This window comes from Rhyacophila brunnea, unplaced genomic scaffold (genome assembly GCF_057557595.1).
Source record: "Rhyacophila brunnea isolate RB1 unplaced genomic scaffold, BYU_Rbru_1.0 scaffold_23, whole genome shotgun sequence".
NCBI classification, from domain to species: Eukaryota; Metazoa; Arthropoda; class Insecta; order Trichoptera; family Rhyacophilidae; genus Rhyacophila; species Rhyacophila brunnea.
Window position 1 is genome coordinate 2,983,684 of NW_028232893.1, and position 21,966 is coordinate 3,005,649.

A 21,966-nucleotide genomic window follows, 5' to 3' on the forward strand; every position below is an offset into this window, starting at 1 on the left:
TTTTGATTCCAGCCTGTTTTCACGCTGAATTGGAGGCCTTTGGAACAGATGAATCAGAGTAGGATTAAGCATTCGTGAAGTTCCCACTTCCTGGTCCATCTCGGACAGAAACTGGAGGTCAACCGAGTGGCCGGCGTGGAATTAGAAGGTGAGGTCGTTCTAGTGGCGATGTCGTCCCAGAGGCAGGTGAGGAGGACATGTAAGGCGTAGTGCGCATGTGACTGAAACGTGGTCAACAGCAGAATATACTACAGCGACTGGGCAGTTTACAATAGTGTCGGGTTGGCTGAGGAGTTGCTGGTGAAAAACATCAGTCTGTGGGACTATTTGAGACCAGTTTTCCTCATACTATAACCTTCATCGGAAGACGGTGAAGTGGACGAAAAAAATGTTTTTTTGTTTCCTAATGTGAGCCACATTCACTGCTTTTGTAAAAATGTAACCCTAGTCGTAAGATAGTATTTAAAGATTTTTTAGTAGATTATTCGATGTTTTACTGTCCTCTGGTACCGATGTCTCGTCTACTCGGGCTCCGGGGCGTAATGTGATGCTAGATTCGCCTGTCTGATTATCTGGAGATATATCTAGACATACCTTCTGACGATTCAAGCAACACAGAAGAAGTCATACACGTCAAGGGTGTGTAAGGAATGTGCCATGGTGAAGAAGAGAGGCGAGACTCGGTACAAGTGTAAAGAGTGTGATGTTCCTCTGCACAAAGTAGGTTGTTGGCCAAAATATCACACTTTTCGAAATTATTAAACTGTTTTCTATTGTTCTTGAAAGTTTCATTTAAATATTCCCATAAATAATCCAATAAACTAAGGGCCGTATGTATGAGATTCCCAAATTCTTTATAAGCTATTCAACCGATATTCCACCATATAGAGTTGATCCACTGTTTGTGACGTAAGCAATCTGACATCACACGTCATTCAAAATGGCTGCTTTATAATATGTCACTCTCAAATGTTATTTTAATAATGCATTCATTACAACAAACGTTTGCTTCAGGCCCTCGATCATTTTTGTAGACTATGTAAAACATTTGCGAATTTTAAAAACAGTTCCTACTCGTGCTGTTTACAAAATACGTATAATATTAATCCATAGTCTAGAATCTAGATACAATGCTCTCGTATTTCGATTACATCAAAAAAACGCATTATTTTCCATGGAGAGATAAGATGGATTTACGTAAGATTACGATAAAATACCTCCGCATAACGACCGCAGAGATAGGTACTGTTGTATCTGGCATTAAAATATGCAATTGGAAGAATTGGAAGCATTCTGCATTCTTTCAAAATATTATGGTAGGTACCTAGTTAATTGTAAGATACCTGTAATAAACAAGGCAAAAGTCTCAAACACTGGTAACATCAATAGTGTCATATGGTGATTGGTATAAATGATAATATTATACAGAGATCATTACATATTATTATTATCTAAATCCATTTTTATCATTTATTCCGTTTTGACATCTCATAATAGAAGTGAAGTTAGTCACAATATACCTAATACATGTGAAATTAGCTGCAGAAAGCAAACCTATGTTGCCATTATATTATAAATATTGGGAATACTTTGTCCGATATTCAATTCTATTATAAAAACACTGTACAGTTGTAAAAAAATGTTTATATTAACTTTTCATTTATAATTATTCAATCTATACACTGCAGTTTGGACACTAATTACATACTTCTTGACAATTTCATTTATTTAATTATAAAAAGGGAATATTTTAAAAAACGGCTACAATTCTGATGTGTGACGTCTCTAATTTTACCGTTCATGCATGTGTTACGCCGAATGTGCGAAATTGACTATTACATGAAATGGGCTAAATTTTGCCGAAATCATGAAAAATGCAAGCCCGTTGCCTTATTCATGAATTAGACAAAATATCTGGTGAGTGCATGAATTCGGCAGTAATTTTTCTGCCTTGTTCATGCATTGGACAAATTAGATAGTAGCGCTACGGTGGTATTTTTTGCAACTAAACTAAATGTGTGAAATGCTCGTGGATTGCTCAAAATATACGTATATTATCTATGGTCAAAATAGGGGGTCGCGCTCCGGTGGTATTTTTTGCAACTAAGCAAATGTGTCAAATGTCATTGATTATAATATAAAAATATACCAATCAATAACTACAATGACGTTCATATCCATTTACTATGCGCAAAAAAACTAGAACTATAATATGATAACGGATGAATTTTATTAAAAGGTATTTTCGCGATTTGATTCGTGCTTGGGTATCGTACGTGCAATGGTCGATTGTATGTTTTTGATAGTTTGTTGACACTTGTTAGCTAACCTCAAAATGGACATTCAGTTGAATAATTCGGAATTTCAAAACCTAAGCTAACCTAACCCAACCTAACCTAATAATATTATATTATGTCCAATTATAACTAATAAAATCATCCGTATTAAATTTACTTTTTCTGCTGTCATGTTGACAGTTTAAGAATTCCATGCCCTGGTGAATTCATGTACTAGGCAGAAAATTTACCTAATTCATGAATAAGGCAACAGGCTTGACTATTACATGAATTAGCCAAAATTTAGCCCATATTTCATGTAATAGTCAATTTCACACATTCGGCGTAACACATGCAAACTGACTGATTTAAGCTTCAAGGTGTTTTGAGAACTCATGCATACGACGGTAAGATTAAATTATTTACTATATAAAACCAATTTCGCTCAAATTTGTCCGGGAATAGGGCTAGATTTTTAAATAAATGCGGGGCCTGAAAGTGTGGAAATGTACCTCAGTGTTTGAATACTTTTCTGTAATCAGGGCCATTGAATCCTTATCGGTTATTAACGGACAGAAAAGCGTTAGTTCTTTAAGATGAAGACACTTTTCTCCGACAACATCTAATACTGCCACGTTGACATTTTTAATTGCAAATAATATAAGCCGCACTAATGTGACCATATTTGAAAAAAAAATCATTAAATATTCCGAGGTAAACAGATTGTTATCGTTTAAAAACAAAGTCTGTATTTTTTTTAATTTGATTAAACATTTTATACCGGAATCTGTCATCTCTTCGCAGTCAAACAATTCAAGTTTGCAGATATTTGGACATTCAGATATATAATGCAATGTCTCATCATCTCCGCCAGACAATCCCAACGTTTTTAACTTATACTTTTGCTGGATTAATATTTTGACAATATTTTCTTTGGATATGCTTTCAGGTACGTGTGCAATATTTAAATGCGCAAGGTTTTGACATAAAAGAAGTTTATCAAATTTTTGATTACTCAAACCGGCATCGCTTACAAAAGTATTCAACTTAGGAAGACAGCTGAAATCAATATCCGACCCACATATCAAGTTAAACACAGATTCCATATTTTTACATACAATTCTCAACTCTTCTAAATCCCGAAGATTCTCAATATATGTTATCGTATCGTAATTCCCAAAGCTACCATCACTTTTCAAAGCAACTTTATTAATTTTAGGGAAGTTGTCGAAAATATAACTCATAGGTGTGACATCTGAAAGCGCTTGGAATTGAACGGATCTGATACGTTTACGGTGAGCCCAATAATGGCAAACATAGTTCGACAAAGAAACTTCATTTTGGTAACCATTATAAAAGGTCTGCATTCGATCCCAAATTCTGGGACATAGTGCGAGCACTTTCCATAGCTTACAAACACTTTCAATTTTAACAATATCATCATACTTTAGATAAATGAATATTTCAATCCATATTTCTTCCGGTAAACTGTTGCTATCCATGGTAGAATCAGTAATTTACGGTGTTCCAAAGGTTTCTGGTAGCCGACCAATAGGTACAGCCTGAGTTGCAGTGAGAGATGAAGATTCTTGAGAATTAGGAGAATTCGGAGAATCTGAAACAAATAAAAACAATGTGTCAGTGAGTATATGAACGGTGAAGGTGTGTGAGCTGGAGTACACCAACGATGCAGTTTAACAAATCGTCCTTTCGCTATGGACGAATACTGTGGAGTCGCAGGAGGGCTGGAATGTTTTAGTTGGGGGCGAATTGATTTACTGACAAAATAGAGATTACAGAGATGAGTAGGTACAATATTTCGTCACCGTTCAGGCAAAAGTCACCAACCCTAAAAACATAGTTTTGAGATATTGCAATTTGAAAGTTTGAAAATGCAGGAAAAATCAGATTTTAATGCTTTTAAGTTTTTATCTACATTAAATTATTTTCTCATGTCTTCTTAATAATTTCTTTAAGGTAATTTTACTTTTTGATGCTAATTAAAACATCTGGAAGGTTTTGAAGGAGGCAAGGTAGCTCAATTATGGTTTGGTGACTTTTGCTTGTTAATAATCTGAACAATGTTAGCCAAAAGAAGGATCAGTAAAACTCACCATCCATAGTATAGTGACTTTTGCTTGTATATTTATAACGAAGGATTTATTTTTTTTATATAGTCAATAATGTCTATTCACCTATAATGACTTTTGCTTGTTAAGATTTTATCGAAAGTCATTTAGTGAAAAACAAATAATTCGGATTTAAGCAATATTTTACTAACTAATGTACCGTGGTGAGTTTTGCATCTTAAAGAACATAATTTTACGCTTCGGGTGACATACTCAACTCAAAAGTGCCATTTTCAGGGTTGGTGACTTTTGCCTGAACGGTGACGATTTGATCTATTACACAGCACGTTTGTGGAAAAAAATATTGCTGAAGAACACGTCTTCTTAGCTCGAAAGAAGCCAGAAGTGACTTCAAAACTATTCAGTTGAACAGAGGGTCAATGGATTCTGGGAATCGTTAACCGAAATCTGTGACTTATTGGTTTTACGAACTCGCGCAGGTGGAAGACAGATCCAGAGTTGTGCCATCATAAAAAGAGGGTATTGAGTTTTATTCGACAATTTAATTGGGGATATTCAACAGACAATGGACGAGCTTTGTAACAATTTGTCACGCGTTGGTTTGAAAATCAAAGTTTTGTGTAATAGTACCTGTCCCAATCCAGTTTCCCTTCGATCAGTGAGGGTAAAACATCGAATGTTAATAGCCTGGCAGCAATAGTGAATATTTTAAACTACCATGACAATAACTGTTTACACGTAAAAGTGCCGACTGTCTCTCCAATTCATTCTTTAAGAGTGAGCGCGACATGATTTTGTCATTTTATGGTACTATTTGACAGGTAGTGAAAATCGGTCGACCTAAAAATTCATTCGTAGTTCGTTTTGTCGACGCCAGGTTCGCAACTATCATTCTGCAGGCGCAGATCGAAAAAATCTTACCGTCGTGAAAAAATTCAGAAGCTTCCAAACTTTTTTGATTCATGCATGCAATCTTTCCAACTGTAGGATAATATATGTTTACCCATACATTTTCTTGTTATGGCCGTGATAATACTAACTGTCAACAGTAAATCCATGCATGTGTAAAATTTAATTGTTAGTTAAATGTTGTATAAAAATAGCAAAATAAGAATAGTATAAGTGAATAATTTAACTACCTACGTCTAGCTATCTACAAGGTTTGAAATTTTGACTCTTTGGTATCAACCACAGAACTCAGCTGACTTAGGTAAGCATCTAAATCGAGGGTTCACAATTCGTTTTGACCTTAAGCACATTTGTAGTCAGTACGGGAGCGGAAGGTAGTCACAATATTATTTGGAAGAGCTGGTGCAGAAAGAACAGCTACCGGTGTAATTCTCCACTGATGATTCTGTACCACTCTTATGGATTGAAGTAATCTTCGACATCTTCAACACTTCCGGAAAGATACCCGTCTCCATTGTGAGATTAAATATTGTACTTATTGTAATATGGCATATAAAAAAATGTGTGGATATATTCAGCTCCCAAAGAGCGAGAATTCTTTAGTTCCTTAGTAGACCAAAATACATCACACTCGTCAATTCAAAGAATATTGACGGATTGGGCACCATATGAGTTTTCTTGACATTGAGATAACATCTAGAATTGAAATTACCAGCATTTACTTCCGCCACTCCATGTCCAGTCACCTCTAAGCCCTTCCAGCTCATCTTATTGGTAAACCCACCATCTCTTAACGATTTTACATAATTCCAAAACGATTTGGGATTTTCTCGAATGTAATTTTCTACCGTTTCCATGTGTTCGATAGGCCAGTTGAACAGCTTGTCTCACTCTCAAACGATAGAGGATAAACATATCATAGTCGGTCTGATTATGCCCATACTTTATGATAAGAGTACTTGACCATAATCTTGATCTTGGGATAATTTTTGATACTCCATTATCTTTTCACTCGCATACCTATAACTTCTACAGCTCTACGTGCGAGAAAACTTCTAGAATTCAGCATTCGACAATCCAAACCATTCAAGAATCGAAATGTCTTACGTACACTCTACCGCTCATTAGTGCGTAGCATTCTTAAATATGGGTCGATTATTTGGTGTCTTTATGAGGTTTCCTATAAGCTTATTTTCGGTGACGTGTTAGGTATGTATTTTGTATTCGAAATTTTATTCTTCTGTATAAAATTATAAGTAGATACCTAAGTATGTTTTATTTTTATTTTTTATTATTATTATTATAATATACTTAAGGTGATATTTCAGTAAAACGGCAAATAATTTTCAACTATAGGCGCAACGAAATTTTGGACTCGCTGGCAGTCTGAGAGCGAATGTCGAGGTGTAAATACGTCAATTTGTTTCGTGATGGCGGCGGGGGTATTAATTCTTAAATCGTGTAAAGATGACTAAAAACGTTACCCATTTACTTCAAAAAGAATACATGTCAATGAATATATTATTATTGTTACTAATAGAACAATAAACAGAACATTAAATGGACGCATGTTGGATTTATATGACAAATTATATTTTGGTCGGCATGCGTCATTTGCATCCGCGACCCGCAATCCGCGCATCGCCTAGCCACAATCTTTTTAGACCATGCCTCAACTGAGGTATAGCCTTAATAATATGTTCTCTTCTACTCTCTTGTGAGGGTAATATTTGTTATAATGTAAATCCCTTGACATGGTCACTTCCACGAAAAACATTGATCAAAAATATTAAGGTAAGTCGGGGGAATATGCTTATTTTTCCTAACCTAACCTGGGGGAAAACGCCAAAGCTCTAATAATTTATTCGTCCATTGCTAGATATCGGTACAGTAACCATTTTTAGGATTGGCCATTAGTACCGAAGAACACATGCTAGGCGTTGGTCCTGTTAAATTTTAAATTAAAAAATACGCTTATAAAACCAGGGAAGTACCCACTTTTTTGGTGGTACTTTATTTACAAATTTATTCAAAATATTCTCAGCATAAAGATTTGATTTGTTTTATGGTTAAGTTGAATAATACACTATGCTTGGCATCACATTTTACTATTTGAGGTTATCTTGCAGACCTGCGTTATTTTATTTCTGTCCTTGGCATCTTACCCCTACAAATGGGGGAAGATGCCATTTCGACTATTTTTGGTCATTCACTATCTCAGTTTTTAGTATTTTGCAAAGCCTCATGTTTAATCATTATTACATTATCATTAAAACGTATTTCTGTCATTGAAAAAACCAATATAAAAATTCTATATTGTAGTATTGTAGCGTAATTAGCCTATCAGTGGGTCTATTCTATACTTATCGAACACTAAATTGATAAATAGTATCAAACTTAGGGTAGGTTTGTATCAAAATATTAGCACTTATTGTAACAATTACACGAAGCCGGTTTTTATTGTTGCAATAAGTGCGATATTTTAACAGCAGCGAGATAGGTGCTGTTAAAATATAGCACTTATTGCAACAATAAAAACCGGCTTCGTGTAATTGTTACAATAAGTGCTAATATTTTGATACAAACCTACCCTAAGTTTGATAATATTTTTCACTTTATCACTTTAGCGGTCGATAAGCATAGAATAGACCCACTGATGTGAGTGAATTGAGTGATGAAGAAAATTATTGCGACATTTGCAAGGGATATTACTTTGATAAAGAAGGTCCTACAGTTGATTGGATTGCATGTGTAAGATGCTAACAATGGCTACATGCAATAAGTATATCCAATCCGGACATTTGCGACCTGTGTACGAAGTCTTAATTTTTTTTAGTTTGTGGCATCTTCCCCCGACAAAGTGGAGGAAGGTGGAATTTTTAATTTTATTTTTTTGTATTGTTCCAGTTAATTTTTTAATACTATTGCTGCTAAATATTATAATAAAGTGTTTTTCTAATATAACTATGTTTTTATTTTGAATATAGATATATTATTTTACAATCAGTAATGTGTCAAAGTAAAAATTAGGCGTATTCGCCCAACTTACCTTATACGCAACATCAGTCGCCTAGTCGCTAAACCCGCTCTGGAAGTTTTTTGAGTTTCGAGTAAATCACGAAAAACTGTTTTGTGCATTTACGATGATGTTGATGCTAGTAGTGGTGACGTTGGTATAGAGATTTAAGCGTATGCTAAAAATCATGGTTTGAATCATGACATTTGATTGGTTGGCTATGTAGAGTGAATTTAGTAACCTGTTATTTATCCTAGAGCGGGTTTAGCGACTCAAGTCAATATTCATTTTGATTTTTTTACGAAACAGCAGAATTTAAAAGTCGCACCTCGATGGACTGATAGACCTATCGATATAGCACATACGTACATTCAAAACTAATTTTATTGAAAAATCGTCCAGAGCAGGATTGGCGACTAAGCGACTCATTATAAAATCATTTTACGATCTCGTTCATATCACACATTTCGGGCAACTCACTCCAATCCACTTCACTCATCAATAAGTAAAGTAGCTTGAAGTTCCTGCTTTCAAACCTTTACTGTCTGCATTGGTAGGTTTTGTAGGAGAGAATTGCAGTTTGAAGCAGCTGAGTCGACCGAAACCAGAGTGGAAAAACTTAAGAGCATACTTCAGTGAAACGGCAAATAATTTTCAACAATAGGTGGGACGAAATTTTGGACTTGTTGCCAATCGGAGAGCGATAGTCGAGCTGTGAGCACGTCAATTTGTTGTGTGATGGCTTCGGAGGAATATATTCTTAAATCGTGTAAAGATGACTAAAAAACATTATCCATTTACTCGAAAAAGAAAACATGTCAATGAATATATTACTTATTATTATTACTAATATAACAATAAACATAACATTAAATGGACGCATGTTGAATTTTTAGGACAAATTATGTTTTGTTCTGCACGCGTCGTTTGCATAATCTGAGCGTCGCGTAGTCACGATCACGACCATGCCTCAGCCGAAGTATAGCCTTAAGGCTATACCTCAGTTAAGGCATGGTCTAAAAAAATCGTGGCAAGGCGATGCGCGGATTGCGGGTGCAAATGACGCATGCCGACAGAAATATAATTTGTCATATAAATCCAACATTCGTCCATTTAATGTTCTATTAGCCTTCTTTAAGCACTACGGTGCATGGTTGCAACATCAGTCCCGCGCGGCTCCATCTCGGGACGGAATGAGCACTTAAAATCACTTCTTTCAGACACATAGAAAGCGGCCGTGCATATCCACGGTTGTGTGTATATGACGGGTGGTGGTGGGCACTTTAACGTATGTTCTATTAGTAACAATAATAATATATTCATTGACATGTTTTCTTTTTAAAGTAAATGGGTAACGTTTTTAGTCATCATTACACGATTTAAGAATTAATACCCACGTCGCCATCACGAAACAAATCGACGTGCAGTCACCTCGACGGTCGGTCTCTGATTGGTGAGTACTTGGGAATTTCGTTCCACATACTGATCAAAATTATTTGCCGTTTCACTGAAGTATCGCCTTAGGTTGGATGATACCTACACATCTTCGCGTACATCATGAGACATGCATCGTGAAAGTGATAAATCGATGTTGTTTAAAATTAGGGTGTTTTTTACTGGTTCTCCGTCATTGTAATCTGTCAGTCGCCATTTTGGATTTTAGTTATCTTTTTGTCATCGAATTATAGAACCCAGTCGAAGCCATTATAGTATTTCAAAATGAAAGTTTTTTGTTTGTCACATAAACATAACGGAGAATTCGAAAAATTCGGATGCCCTGCTTTATTATAACACCTCTTACGACCGAAAAATGCTAACACCGGCCGCCGTCATTAACTATCACGTTACTTTTTTAGAGTAGGTATACAACGCAAAACCACGTCCATACACTAATATCGCACACTGAGATCTTATATTATTTATAATACACCTAGATTATACTTACTACGTCCCTCGCTTCACGTTATTACGATTTGCTGTGATTGAAGTACGACCATTTTACGGAACTTTAAACATCGCAACATATGAACCCCTAACCAAATCGGCGAATTCAATTGATAAAATTTTACAAAATTCTGGTATTTTTGACGTACTATACTTTTTTAATAGTACGCGTACGAAAATGTAACTTTTCGAATAGTACGCGAACCAAAATGTACTATAATTATAGTTTGGTTGGCAACACTGCGCTCACTGACATATGACAGCGAGCGGTGGCGGAGAACCAGTAAAAAGACCCAAAATTAGTTAGGTACCTACCCATGTCTTTATCCATAACATTAAACAAAAAAAATAGTCATTAATGTTTTTCCCCCTGGTAATCATACAAAACTGATTATCGTAATCTAATCGGAGCCCAGTTAAGAACAAAACGTACTGTATGTTAATTTGTGTTTTAGGTGAATTTTGATAACAAAAATGGTGATGAAATTTAGCACTTACCTAACAAAAACTTTCCACAGTTTGTGATTGAGGATACAACTTGTGGGTATGTTCTCGATGCTTGTTGGACGAAACTCGAAAGTGGTTCAACAGCTTTGTGAATCCGCACTAGCCTACATGGAATTAAATGAAGAAATGTCCAGAGTAGAAAAAATGTAAAATGTTAATAATGGTGCTGGACAATGTCACGACCACGTTATATGTTGTAATAATAGAGAAAATCCCCAATTTGTCGGTTCAGTGCTGCCAACATGGTAATATTCATGTATAACCAGTGTGGCCATCTTTTAGTCAAGGACTTGTAGCACGCGGTCTCAAAAATTATGTGTAGTATTTTGTCAAAAATAATTATAGTACGCATTGTCTTCGGTTCAAAATAATATATAGGTACCTATGTTTTTCGTTTGTCACAAAAAACTAGCTGAAAATTAAAAAAAATCATAATATTTTACCGGCGAATCTGAAAAATCCTGCTTCGTTTCAAGATTTTTTCATATCAAACAACTTTTTCTCACAGGTACCTAGTTAGTTACTTCGCACTACATTATGGTACAGAAATAATAACAAAATTATGGTAGGTACCTACCTACTTTTGGTGTATTTTTTAAAATGTAGGAATGGAATCTTTAAGAAAAAAAAACTTTTTTTCTGGTATTAAAAATATACTTAGTATTCTGGGCGTACTGTACATTTTTTATATCGTACATAGTAGGTAAGCGGACCAAAATATTGAATACAACATAATAATTATTACAACACTGTAAATTTGATTCCGTAAAAAGTCTAAAATAGTAGGTATGTTACCTAGGTATATACCCTACTAATTTTATGCCAAGTAGGTATAGGTACTTTAATTTAATATGAAGAATATTATTTCGTGTAATACCTAGGTACCCAAGTGACTGCTATAGTAATGGGACAGGATTAGCTATGGGACACCTCAACTTTAAACTCCCAAAATAAGATTAGCTAAGCATTTCTGTAAGTGTGAAGGAGACAAATCTATTCTGTCATTTCCTCTTTATATGACTGCATTTGTATTTTTCCGTCGCTAGTTGGCTCTACTTACAAAATATAAATCTTTGTTGAAGTCACATCAAAATCGCAAAAACACGTGTTTGTACTATCACTTCCTGGAACAGTGATCTTTGGGTGGCATTTTTTTAATACAAGTTTTGTGAATTTCGGGAAGAAACTTGCCAGGGAAGCGCGAGGGACCACGAAATATCTATATACATTGAGATTTACTTATCAGCTCGAAAAATAACCCTAAAGGTAAGCAGTGACGTCCCGTGGGGGTAGGCAGATTGAGCGTCGCTTGGGGGCGGCAGATACTCGAAGGGCGGCAAATCGAAGAGAATTATTTGGTATTATATAGAAATAGCTACCTAAATTAGTTATATTATAACCAGAGCGTTGGAGATGTTTTTTTCCGGATGTTTTTTTTATCCAGTGCTTACTAGAGTACATATTTTAGTATGATGTCACCACGCTTCGCGAGGAATTTTTGTTTTATTTTTGACTGCTCGGTTTCGTATACAAAATGCCTATAAAAAATATTTTTACTACTCTTGGCACGTAGACGCATTATGAATGATAAATGTAAAACACCAAAAATCCATAATAAATCAGTCATAATATAATAATATAATGTCATTTACTCAGATTAAAGAGTTGCTTTCATAACAGTGATATTATGTAGGTATACGCGCAAAAGCCGTCGCGCCATGGGTGGCGCCGAACAAGCGACCTAGATAGGTATTGAAACAAAATAATATTACCTATATAGATTTCAACGTTGGTGACGAAACAAGGAAAATTATGGTAGAGATTTATAGATAGGTACATACTTCCGTATTTTTTAATTTATCCAAATATTTTTGCCAGTCATTCCCGAGATTTAAAAGTTGCCGGATGTACCTATTGCAAAATAGATATTCATAATTATTATTAATCCATTGACATTTGACATAATCAATTAGTATTCGTATATATAATACTATTTATATTAAGTACCAGCTAATTGTATTAAAAATGTACACTAGTAGGTACCTACCTAGATTATATCGTATTTATCGTGCTGTGTCATTTTTTTGTAAACATATTTTGTGCTGATAATAGTGTGGATTTGGGTATTTTATTTCAATCATCAACGGTTGAGTGTTGAGACTATTAATTAATAGTGTATTTATGATCAAAAATAGGTTTATATTAAATAAATAATGAGGAAAATTATTGTGTTTACATATTGTAGGGTACAATAATAGCATAGAAAAAATGGTGTAATGCGTGCGTCTGCGTAGGTATTACTAAATGGTACAGACCAAACTTGGAGTCATAACTCACATATTGCAATTTTGTCGTTTTTTTAGTTAAATATGCCAAGTGATTCTAAATGAATTAATCTATATACCGAAAAATAGTTGAGTATTAAAAATCAATTTAAACCATGTGAAAATCGTTGAAAAAGTTCATTGTTGGTGTAATATGTCGCATATTTCAAAGAATGGAGTTTTGTCACTGACGCCTTCCTAACCAATCGGGGAGCTCTATTTCTCATAGTATGCTGTATGTCTGCAACGTTAGGAGTATTAGGTATATATATTTTAAAAAAAAAGTTATTCGACTCTCTCACTCATTAATATTCAAGGGAGTTCAATACTGTTCTTCTTATTGCAAAAAATAGTGCTCTGTTGGTTTTTAGCGATTATCTCAAAACTTGATTTTTGGAATATGTGAGTTATGATTCTAAGCGACTCAAATGTGTCAGACATATCAACCAAATGGCATCTCAGACTCTGGTGATTTGGGTAAGTGTTTAACTAATATTATATTTATTCGCTTATTTATTTATTAATATCTAAATTTAATGTTTTATGATTCAGCTTAGTGGTAGATATATTTTGTTAGTAATGTATCCATCCATACCATGCCCCCCACAAGGGGGGCTGACAGGGCTCTAGCCTGGGTCCCGGGCTCGATAAGTGAAATAAACACATATCACAAATTTGCTCTAATAGCAAAAAATTCGCCTGCGGCGCTATTTTCTTCAATAATATTAATATTTCAAATTATGTGGTTGTACAATACAATTTATAATTGTGTAGCGATACTCAAAAACTCCATAATTCAAATGGGTGTATTAAAATATACAAAAAAAAACACTAAATATACGCATCAGTTTTAACGCGTACACCATTTGGAAAACATTACTGTAGAGCGTCACACTGCCTTTATCCTAAGCGATAGGTAGGGGGGCTGCCAAAGATCCTTGCCTGGGGGCCCGCTTCAGGATGCGGGGGCCATGCTTCATACAACACATTTCTTAGATATTGGAGTAATGAAAGGATGATAAAAAAATGGGGCGGCATTTTGACGCTGCCTAGGGGCGGCATTTTGTCTAGGGACGTCACTGAAGGTAAGTGTGTCTAATTACTAGAACAGATTTTAATATTCTTCAGTAATTGGACAGCCTGTCCAACTACTGTGTTTGCTGAATTTTTGTGGACTTTAATAGTTCGTGTATAAGAGTTTATTTACAAAATTTCAGTTGATTAGCTCTTTGCGTTCAGTTATTGACTGGGTGTCCAATTACTATAACACTGTACTGTCCCATTACTAAAACATTTTTTTTTTATTGTGTTTCAGATTTTACAACATGCCCAAAATACCTCAAAATATAACAAAGAACTTCTAGATAAGGCCATTGAGGACATGAGGGCTACTTCCAAAAAATATGGAATCCCAAAAAGTTCCATACAAAATAAGATGCAAAATGCAAAATGCAAACAGCAAATCAGTTTTTGGACCCAATCCGTATCTCACAATGAAAGAAGAGCAAGAATTGGAAGATTGGGTTTGTGAATTGGGAAAAAAAAGATTTCCGAGATCCAGGGAGGATATATTGGATTTTCTAACCAGACCTGCATAACCTAATAGGAAAGGTAAGAGGCAAGTGGCACGCCTTTTTCGAACATTTCTTCAATAGAGTATCAGCGGGCCCTTGAAGCTAAGACTCAAGAAAAGCTAATGATTGAAGATGAAAAGAAACGCAAAAAACAAATTCGGGAAGAGAAAAAAAAGAAAGATCAAAGAAGGGAAGAAAGTTAAGACTCCAAAAAGAAAGAAAACGAATGATGAGAACAAAAAGCAGACAAAAACAAATGAGGCTAGCACAACCAAAACTCAAGTTGGGATATTAGCCACTGGTATATTCACGGAAGTTCAATTGATAGATAGATGTAGCAAATGCAAAGAGAGTGGTTATAGAAGATGTAAACACTCAATGCTCAGAATGTGATCGAATTTTCCATGTATTTTGTATCCCCGAAGGCCATGCTATACATCTGCCAATGAGGGAGGACGATGATGCATTTTTATGCCATATATGCTATGATGTATCCAAAGAATCTGACTCATCCATTGAAAGCATAACAGAGAATTTAAAAGATATGGAGAAGTTTAACAGAGACATGGGTTATTTTAATTTTTGTCATCAAATGTGTCTTATTTTTGTAAGTGTGAAAAATTTAATTATGTATTTAGTTATAGCCTTCAAGATTTATTAGGTATCTAAACTAATCTGTAGTTTGATTTAAATGCTGTGTCCCATAAATGTACCACTGGCGTCCCATTACTATGTCAAAGGTGTCCCATTACTATGTTTTCTCATTTTTTCTGAATAATAATAAAAAAATTCTATTTTCTTTTGATTATAAATTCTAATAAATGCTTTTGGTTATATTATTTAACATGCATTTTCTTAAAATTCATTCAATTCCGCATCTTTACATATCAGATATTATGTTCCCTAGAGGCTAATATTCTTTGACTTAATATACACTTTTAAAAAAAAGTCATTTCCTTAAATGTCCCATTACTAGGGTAAGCCGCCCAGTGAATGAACCCCCCCAGTGAATGAACAAAACTCGATTATTTTAAAATCATAAGAATTGGGTGATATTTTTCTGAAGTAAGGGTTTTTTTATACGTTGACAGCACTTATATCCTATGAAAACAACTTCAAAAACCCCCTCCTGTCCCAGTTGCCAAGGAGGTGGGCTGATATTCGGTCGACTTTTTTGGTCATGAAGTTTTGGTCCTAGCTGTACTAAGGAGTGTGCGTGGTCCGAAATTTTAATTGTGACTTTTTAACCATTTTCCCTGCATATATTACCCAATTATTGATCTTGTGAAGTAACTGAAGATTATAAAGGTAAGATATCCTTTTATTTGTATGTTTTTTGTGCCGTAACGTTAAATATGAGTGTTCATTAAGTGGTATTTCTAATGGAGGTTAATCAAATTAATAAACGGTGTGTTTATTCTTGAGATTAGTGATTTTTTATTTATTTATTATTATACCTGTAACAATTATAATATATAGCTGTAATGTCGACATTTATGTATGTAAATGTTTTAGGAAGCTTATAGCTAGTATTTGAACATTTTTTTGAACGCTACGGTACCAATTCATTAGCTAGCATTTTTAATCTAATGAATGGACCAAAGAATTTATTAATATATTATGGTTGAAAAGTAGACCTTAACTTTTTTATCTATGATTACAAAAAGGAATATTTACAGTAGGTACAATAACAGATTTTATGATGTGGCGGTAGATAAATGAGCAACTCAAATATTTAACAAAATTTTCCTATTTTTTCAGAAAAATCATCTTCAATGCCATAAAATTAGTAATTACATAGCTATACACAATTTATTGTACTTACATATGGGTGTAATTGTAAAATAATAAATGAAAGGAGTTTTACCTACCATTAAAACTCTTATTATTCTTGTTGACTCTGAAGTCCCTTGAGATGTTGATCGTATTTTTCGCCTTGTGTTCTTCTGTGATGGCCTCTTTTTACCCCCTTTTCTTCTCGATTACTTATCTCTCTGGTTGCTCATCTTGTTTTACCGGCTGGCAGGACTGACGCTTCTATCGTAGCGTGCTTTGTCTTTGGTTCTTCAATTTGATATGTCTCAAGGAAACCAGGTAGGTGTTCTCTGGACTTAAAAACTCTGGACTTGGAAATAATAAGAGTTTTAATGGTAGGTAAAACTCCTTTCATTATTCGCTATTGACTCTGAAGTCCCTTGAGATATCTGTTTGTTATCACCTGGTAAAGCAAGATAGATCCTGCAAGATAAGGTGGATGAACCTAACATGAGAATTAGGTATAACATCTCCTTGCTTTTAGGCTCAGTGCACCGGGCTGAACAGAGAGGTCAATATATTTTGTTCCCCCGCTGTAGAAGTCTGTGTGTCTATCGGTCTCTGGTAAAATGTTTTAAAAGTAGCTTCTTGGCGCCAATTACCTCTCTGCAGGATGTCATCTAGAGGGTAGTTCTCTAACCAATTTAGAGAGGCGACTGCTGATCGAGTACTGCCTGGTGATTCCTGTACCCCTGCATCAGCGAGTACTGACTTCACCCAATTTCCGATGACTGCTCGAGTCGCAGGTTTTGGGGGGCCTCTTGACGAGATAAATAATGCCGGAATATTACCACCCTCTTCTCTTCTCTCATTGGAAACGCAGATAAGTTTTCGTAGCCAAAATACTGGATCGATGTTTTGGCAGCTGGAAGCGCTTAATTACCATCCAGATTGGCGGTGCCTTGATGTGTCTGTCTTGGAACCAAACACTGGCCATAGAATTATATGGTCGCCATTATCGACTTGGCCATTATCCGCTACACTGAGTAGGGTAAGGTCATGAACCCGTCGTCCCGATCCGAGTAATAATAATATAGCTGTTCTGTGTGAAACTTCATATAGGTTGTATACTAGTTGTGTTGTTATCTTGAGGTAGTCCACGATTATTGTTGGATCCCAAATCGGTGGTTTTGTAGGTCTAGTCTTGCGGGTGGATATGGCTTTTAACATGTGCCACGTGGATTGGCGTTTTGTCCATGTACTTGATAGGTAGCACTCGTCTAACTGCGCTCCCCAGCCTGAATCAGCTGCGTCTGTGGTGAGGAAATGATTGTAGGTTGCCATGTGAATCTTTCCTGAGGAGCCCACCGCTCGAATCCACCACATGATGTCCTCTCGGGCTTGTGGTGGAATCGATGTTGATTTATGAGGGTAGCTCCTTGATAATTGAGCGCTCGTACGTTGTAGACGTCGGCAATACAACCTCCCCTGTGGAGTGACGAAGGTTGTAAAGTTGAGTCGCCCGAGGAGGCGTTGGGCCTGCCTGAGCGACCAACTGCCTTTTTGGATCTGCAATTGCAGGTGGTGACGAAGTGATGTGCACTTCTCTGTTGATAGATATTTCCGATTGTTGTGAGTATCCCACGTGATACCCAAGAACTCCCGCTGTTGGCTTGGAATCAGACAAGATTTTTTCTTGTTGATTATCCAGCCTAGTGCCTGCATGAAATCTATCATATAAGTCAGTTGCGACAGAAGAATCTCTCTGGACTGATTTGCCATCAGAAAGTCGTCTAAGTAAGTGACGATTCTCATACCCTTTCCCCGGAGGTGTTCGGCCATCCAGTTTGTTAATGAGGCAAACAGTCTTGGTGCTGCCGACAGTCCGAACGGAAGGCACGTGAATTGAAGGAGTTCTCCTTGGTAAACTAGCCGAAGAAATCGGCGATGTTGTATAGCTATAGGTACATGTAGGTACGCTTGGCTTATGTCTATTTTTACTAACCAGTCTTCCCTTTGCAAGAATGTTGGGACCTTGAAATGGTGGAACAGTTTGAACGGCCTTGGTTGTAGGAAACCGTTTAGGCGTTTTAGGTTGAAGACGGGTGTTGACTGCCGTCTTGCTTCCTTACTAGGAACAGGGTTGAGAGGAAGCTTGGAGATGGTTCTGCCAATTCCAATACTCCCGATTTCTTCAGATCCGTGATTTGTAAAGTCATCTCCGGCGATTGTCGCGTTTGGAAATCCTTCTGGAATTGTACGGCAGGCATTATTAGAGGGGGTTTCTTTATAAACGGAATACGGGTTCCTGTTATTATTTTTAATAATGGTGGTGGTGCACCCTTGGCCTGCCAGATTTCCTGGAAATGCTAGAGGCGTCCCCCTTTGAACGTGGTGAGGAAGACCCGGTCACCTGCGTCTAGGGTAACTGCCTCTCGCACCACCTCGCTTATCTCTGGGAAAACCTAAATTGGATGGGCGTGGGCCTCTCGGCAAGCCACCCCTAACCTGGTCTGGTATTCTCCTCGTGTATCCCTGCCTCCGAAAGGTGTCCTTGTGTCCACCTGACGAAGTGCTAGGTTGACTCTCCCTGCCCTGGTCAACCACTTTGGTGGTCTGATCGAAGACCTTCTCACGACCCCCACCTCTTTCTAGGAACCCCGCCAGTTTATCTTTATTGAAGATATGTTCGGCGCTAGGTGGGATCTTGTTAAGAGCCTCTCGGGTGAAGGTGTGTTTTATACCAGAGAGGATTTTCTTCCGCCTCGTCTGAACCAACTCTGCCCGTTTTCCACAAAGGATTCGGGTGACGTCCTCAGACACTTTGTTGAGTGCTGAAGAGGGCCCGATCTCCTTTACGACCGTCTCAAAAAGAGCCGTACCGATGGTGTGGTCGCTGACAGAGTCGACCACTCGCTGTAACGCGTCCCGAATACACTCCTTTTGAGCGAGCATCGCATTTTGGAGGCCGGCGATCGTACGCTTCATTAGATGTATTGTTTGCGATGAACGATCGTAGGGGCGTAACTCATCGTTGAGTCCCAACGTTCCCAAGTCCCAAAGACGGGGCCGCCAAATATTGTTTTTGGGTTTCAAGTTTCGCCCAATTATCTGTGTCAAACAGTTGGAGCCTGGTAAGTTCCGCTACCCGAGCTTTGTCTGGCGTCGGAAAAGCAGGCTCCTGAACTATGACACTAAATAGAGGCAACGGAATCCTGTTGGGTTTTTACGCTGTTTCAGGCCTTGCGGGTGGCCGTAAAAAACTTACCGGAGAGTCGATGTTTACCGTCGACCTCTGCGGAGTAGGCGCCACTGCAGGTAGACCCTGTTGGGTCAAGATTGAAAAAATCTGTGATACCTTGTTATCAAGTGACATTACTGTTGCCTTCAGTTCCCCCACTGGATCGTCCAACAGCAATTCCGACTCATTCGAGTCGGTCTCCATCGCTAGTCCCTCCGCGACGTTGCTGGCTTCATTACGCTCCATTATTGCACAAATTTCACAATTTAACTGCACTTAAACGTTTGACAAAACTTCTTCGCTTCTGAACAAAGGGAAAACCAATCAAACAATTGAAGAACCAAAGACAAAGCACGCTATGATAGAAGCGTCAGTCCTGCCAGCCGGTAAAACAAGATGAGCAACCAGAGAGATAAGTAATCGAGAAGAAAAGGGGGTAAAAAGAGGCCATCACAGAAGAACACAAGGCGAAAAATACGATCAACATCTCAAGGGACTTCAGTCAATAGCGAAAGCCTCCCCCAAACCAAAGCGAATATTCGCAGCGAATTCGCAACGCCCTCGCTGTCGCTGTCGCTACCGCTTGGATTTGATGCGAATTTCGCGTTTGGCCCCACACCAAAGCGTCAGCGACGCAGCCATAGACTAAATAATTTTATTTACGCGCCAGATTTAAAATTGTAAATATTATTAATATTTTACGCCAATTATTCTATAATTTTTATGAATTAAATATAAAAAATACACGTACACTATAGCGCTTTCAGAATTGCTACAACTTTTACCCACTTTGCGTAAAGTGTATTTTAATTATCTGAAACAAGGTGGCAGCATTGGATGCAGCCATAGACTAAATACCTATACGAATGTCAAAGTGACAGTTGTGTGTTGACAAAATGTACACGTCTTCTGAATGCTTATTACACGCTGAAGATATAATGAGATGGCGTGCGACAAATTACATCGACATTTAATATAACCTTACTTTATGACAGGGCAAGATTGCCATGGCTCATAGGTAAGATAGATTTACTCAGTTTCATAACTGCACATATTATAAATAAGCATTTACCATGAAGGGTTAACAGGATTTGAAGGTAATATGCTATTGAAATAACATGTCTCCGTTATTTGAATTGTAGGTTTTGACTATTTTGCGTTTCTACGCAGAGGGAGCGTACCAAAAACGGGTAGGCCAAGTCTTCTGCGCAATGAGCCAGGCATCAGTAAGCAGATGCATAGGAAACGTGTCCGATGCTATAATAGCAGTGCTTAGTAATACTTACATACAGTCGCCATACAGCGCTGACAGTCTTTAGTGTTGTGTTGATACCCTCTGATCAATTTATACAATATTACAATGTACATGTCATGTAACTAGAGTAACTGCGCATAGACACAACAAGTAAATTACCTACTCAATAAGAATTTAACGGGAATATTATTTTGTGTCGGTAAAAATATTTTTTAATTTCAGACTTCAAGAAAGGGCAGGTTTCCCGAAAATCATTGGGTGCATTAACTGCACCCATGTGCGAATATACCCGTCATACTTGGAGACTTTCAAAAATGAGCGCAGAAAATTTTCTGTAACTGTGAAATTCGTAATAAAATCTATGTTGTTTCTGATACATTCATATTCATTACGTATAATATCATAACATGACATTTATTTTTATGCAGGTATCTGACATGGACATTCTGGCAGTGAGTGCCAGATTTCCTTTGAGTGTTTATGACCAATTCATATTTAGTGGATCGTTGGTAAAAACTGAAATGAAACATCTACAGAACGACAAGAATTGGGAATTTTGTTTTATTAGGGAAGTATGTTAAACTTTACTTTACTATGGCAGTACCAGTAACAAATATTTTTGTTTGGTTTATATTCATCCGTATTTTGTATAGGTACTTCAAAGGAATCAAAATTTTGCATAGGTATGAATATGATATTTAATGAAACAGTTTTTTAATTATTTAAATCCTGATTTCTAATATTTTTACAACTTTCAGTCGAAAACATATTCAAATTAACAGACTGTGTATATTGAAATCATTCTAGTGCCACCATAGGCCAGCCAGACTCACTACACGGCTGCCCGCTGTTTGACCAGGGATGTGATTGAGTGTTTTTGGATAATGGACCACACCAGATCGCATAGCTACAGCAACAAGTGCAAGACCAACCGTGGCTATACATACAGTATACATGTATATATTAAATATAATTTATGTATATTTATTTATGGCTTATACACCGAAACAAAATATGTCACTTAACTGTACTTGAATATTTTTGCAGGATCATTCAATAAAAAATACTTGGTTTA

General features: G+C 36.7%; 1 protein-coding gene across 5 annotated transcripts; it reads left to right on the plus strand.

The window, feature by feature from the left end:
• Window positions 1-20,506: 20,506 nt before the first annotated feature.
• On the plus strand, window positions 20,507-21,966 carry LOC147069358 (uncharacterized). 5 transcript variants are annotated; one of them, XM_085950239.1, is made up of 4 exons: window positions 20,507-20,654; window positions 21,114-21,225; window positions 21,320-21,463; window positions 21,699-21,966. In XM_085950239.1, the coding sequence occupies exons 1-4, from the start codon at window positions 20,644-20,646 to the stop codon at window positions 21,744-21,746; spliced, it is 315 nt and encodes a 104-aa protein (XP_085806365.1). In that variant the 5' UTR covers window positions 20,507-20,643; the 3' UTR covers window positions 21,747-21,966. The 5 variants fall into 5 exon arrangements, 1 of the variants encoding a protein (XP_085806365.1); XR_015071150.1 differs by lacking the exon at window positions 21,114-21,225 and having other exon boundaries at window positions 21,699-21,965; XR_015071151.1 differs by lacking the exon at window positions 21,114-21,225 and having other exon boundaries at window positions 21,320-21,574; window positions 21,699-21,959.

What these genes read in the sequence shown, in the direction of transcription:
- LOC147069358 (XM_085950239.1), top strand. An exon ending in ATGAGCGCAGAAAATTTTCT is followed by an intron (nt 21,226 to 21,319) that starts GTAACTGTGAAA and finishes ATTTTTATGCAG; the next exon opens with GTATCTGACATGGACATTCT. An exon ending in AATTTTGTTTTATTAGGGAA is followed by an intron (nt 21,464 to 21,698) that starts GTATGTTAAACT and finishes AAATCATTCTAG; the next exon opens with TGCCACCATAGGCCAGCCAG.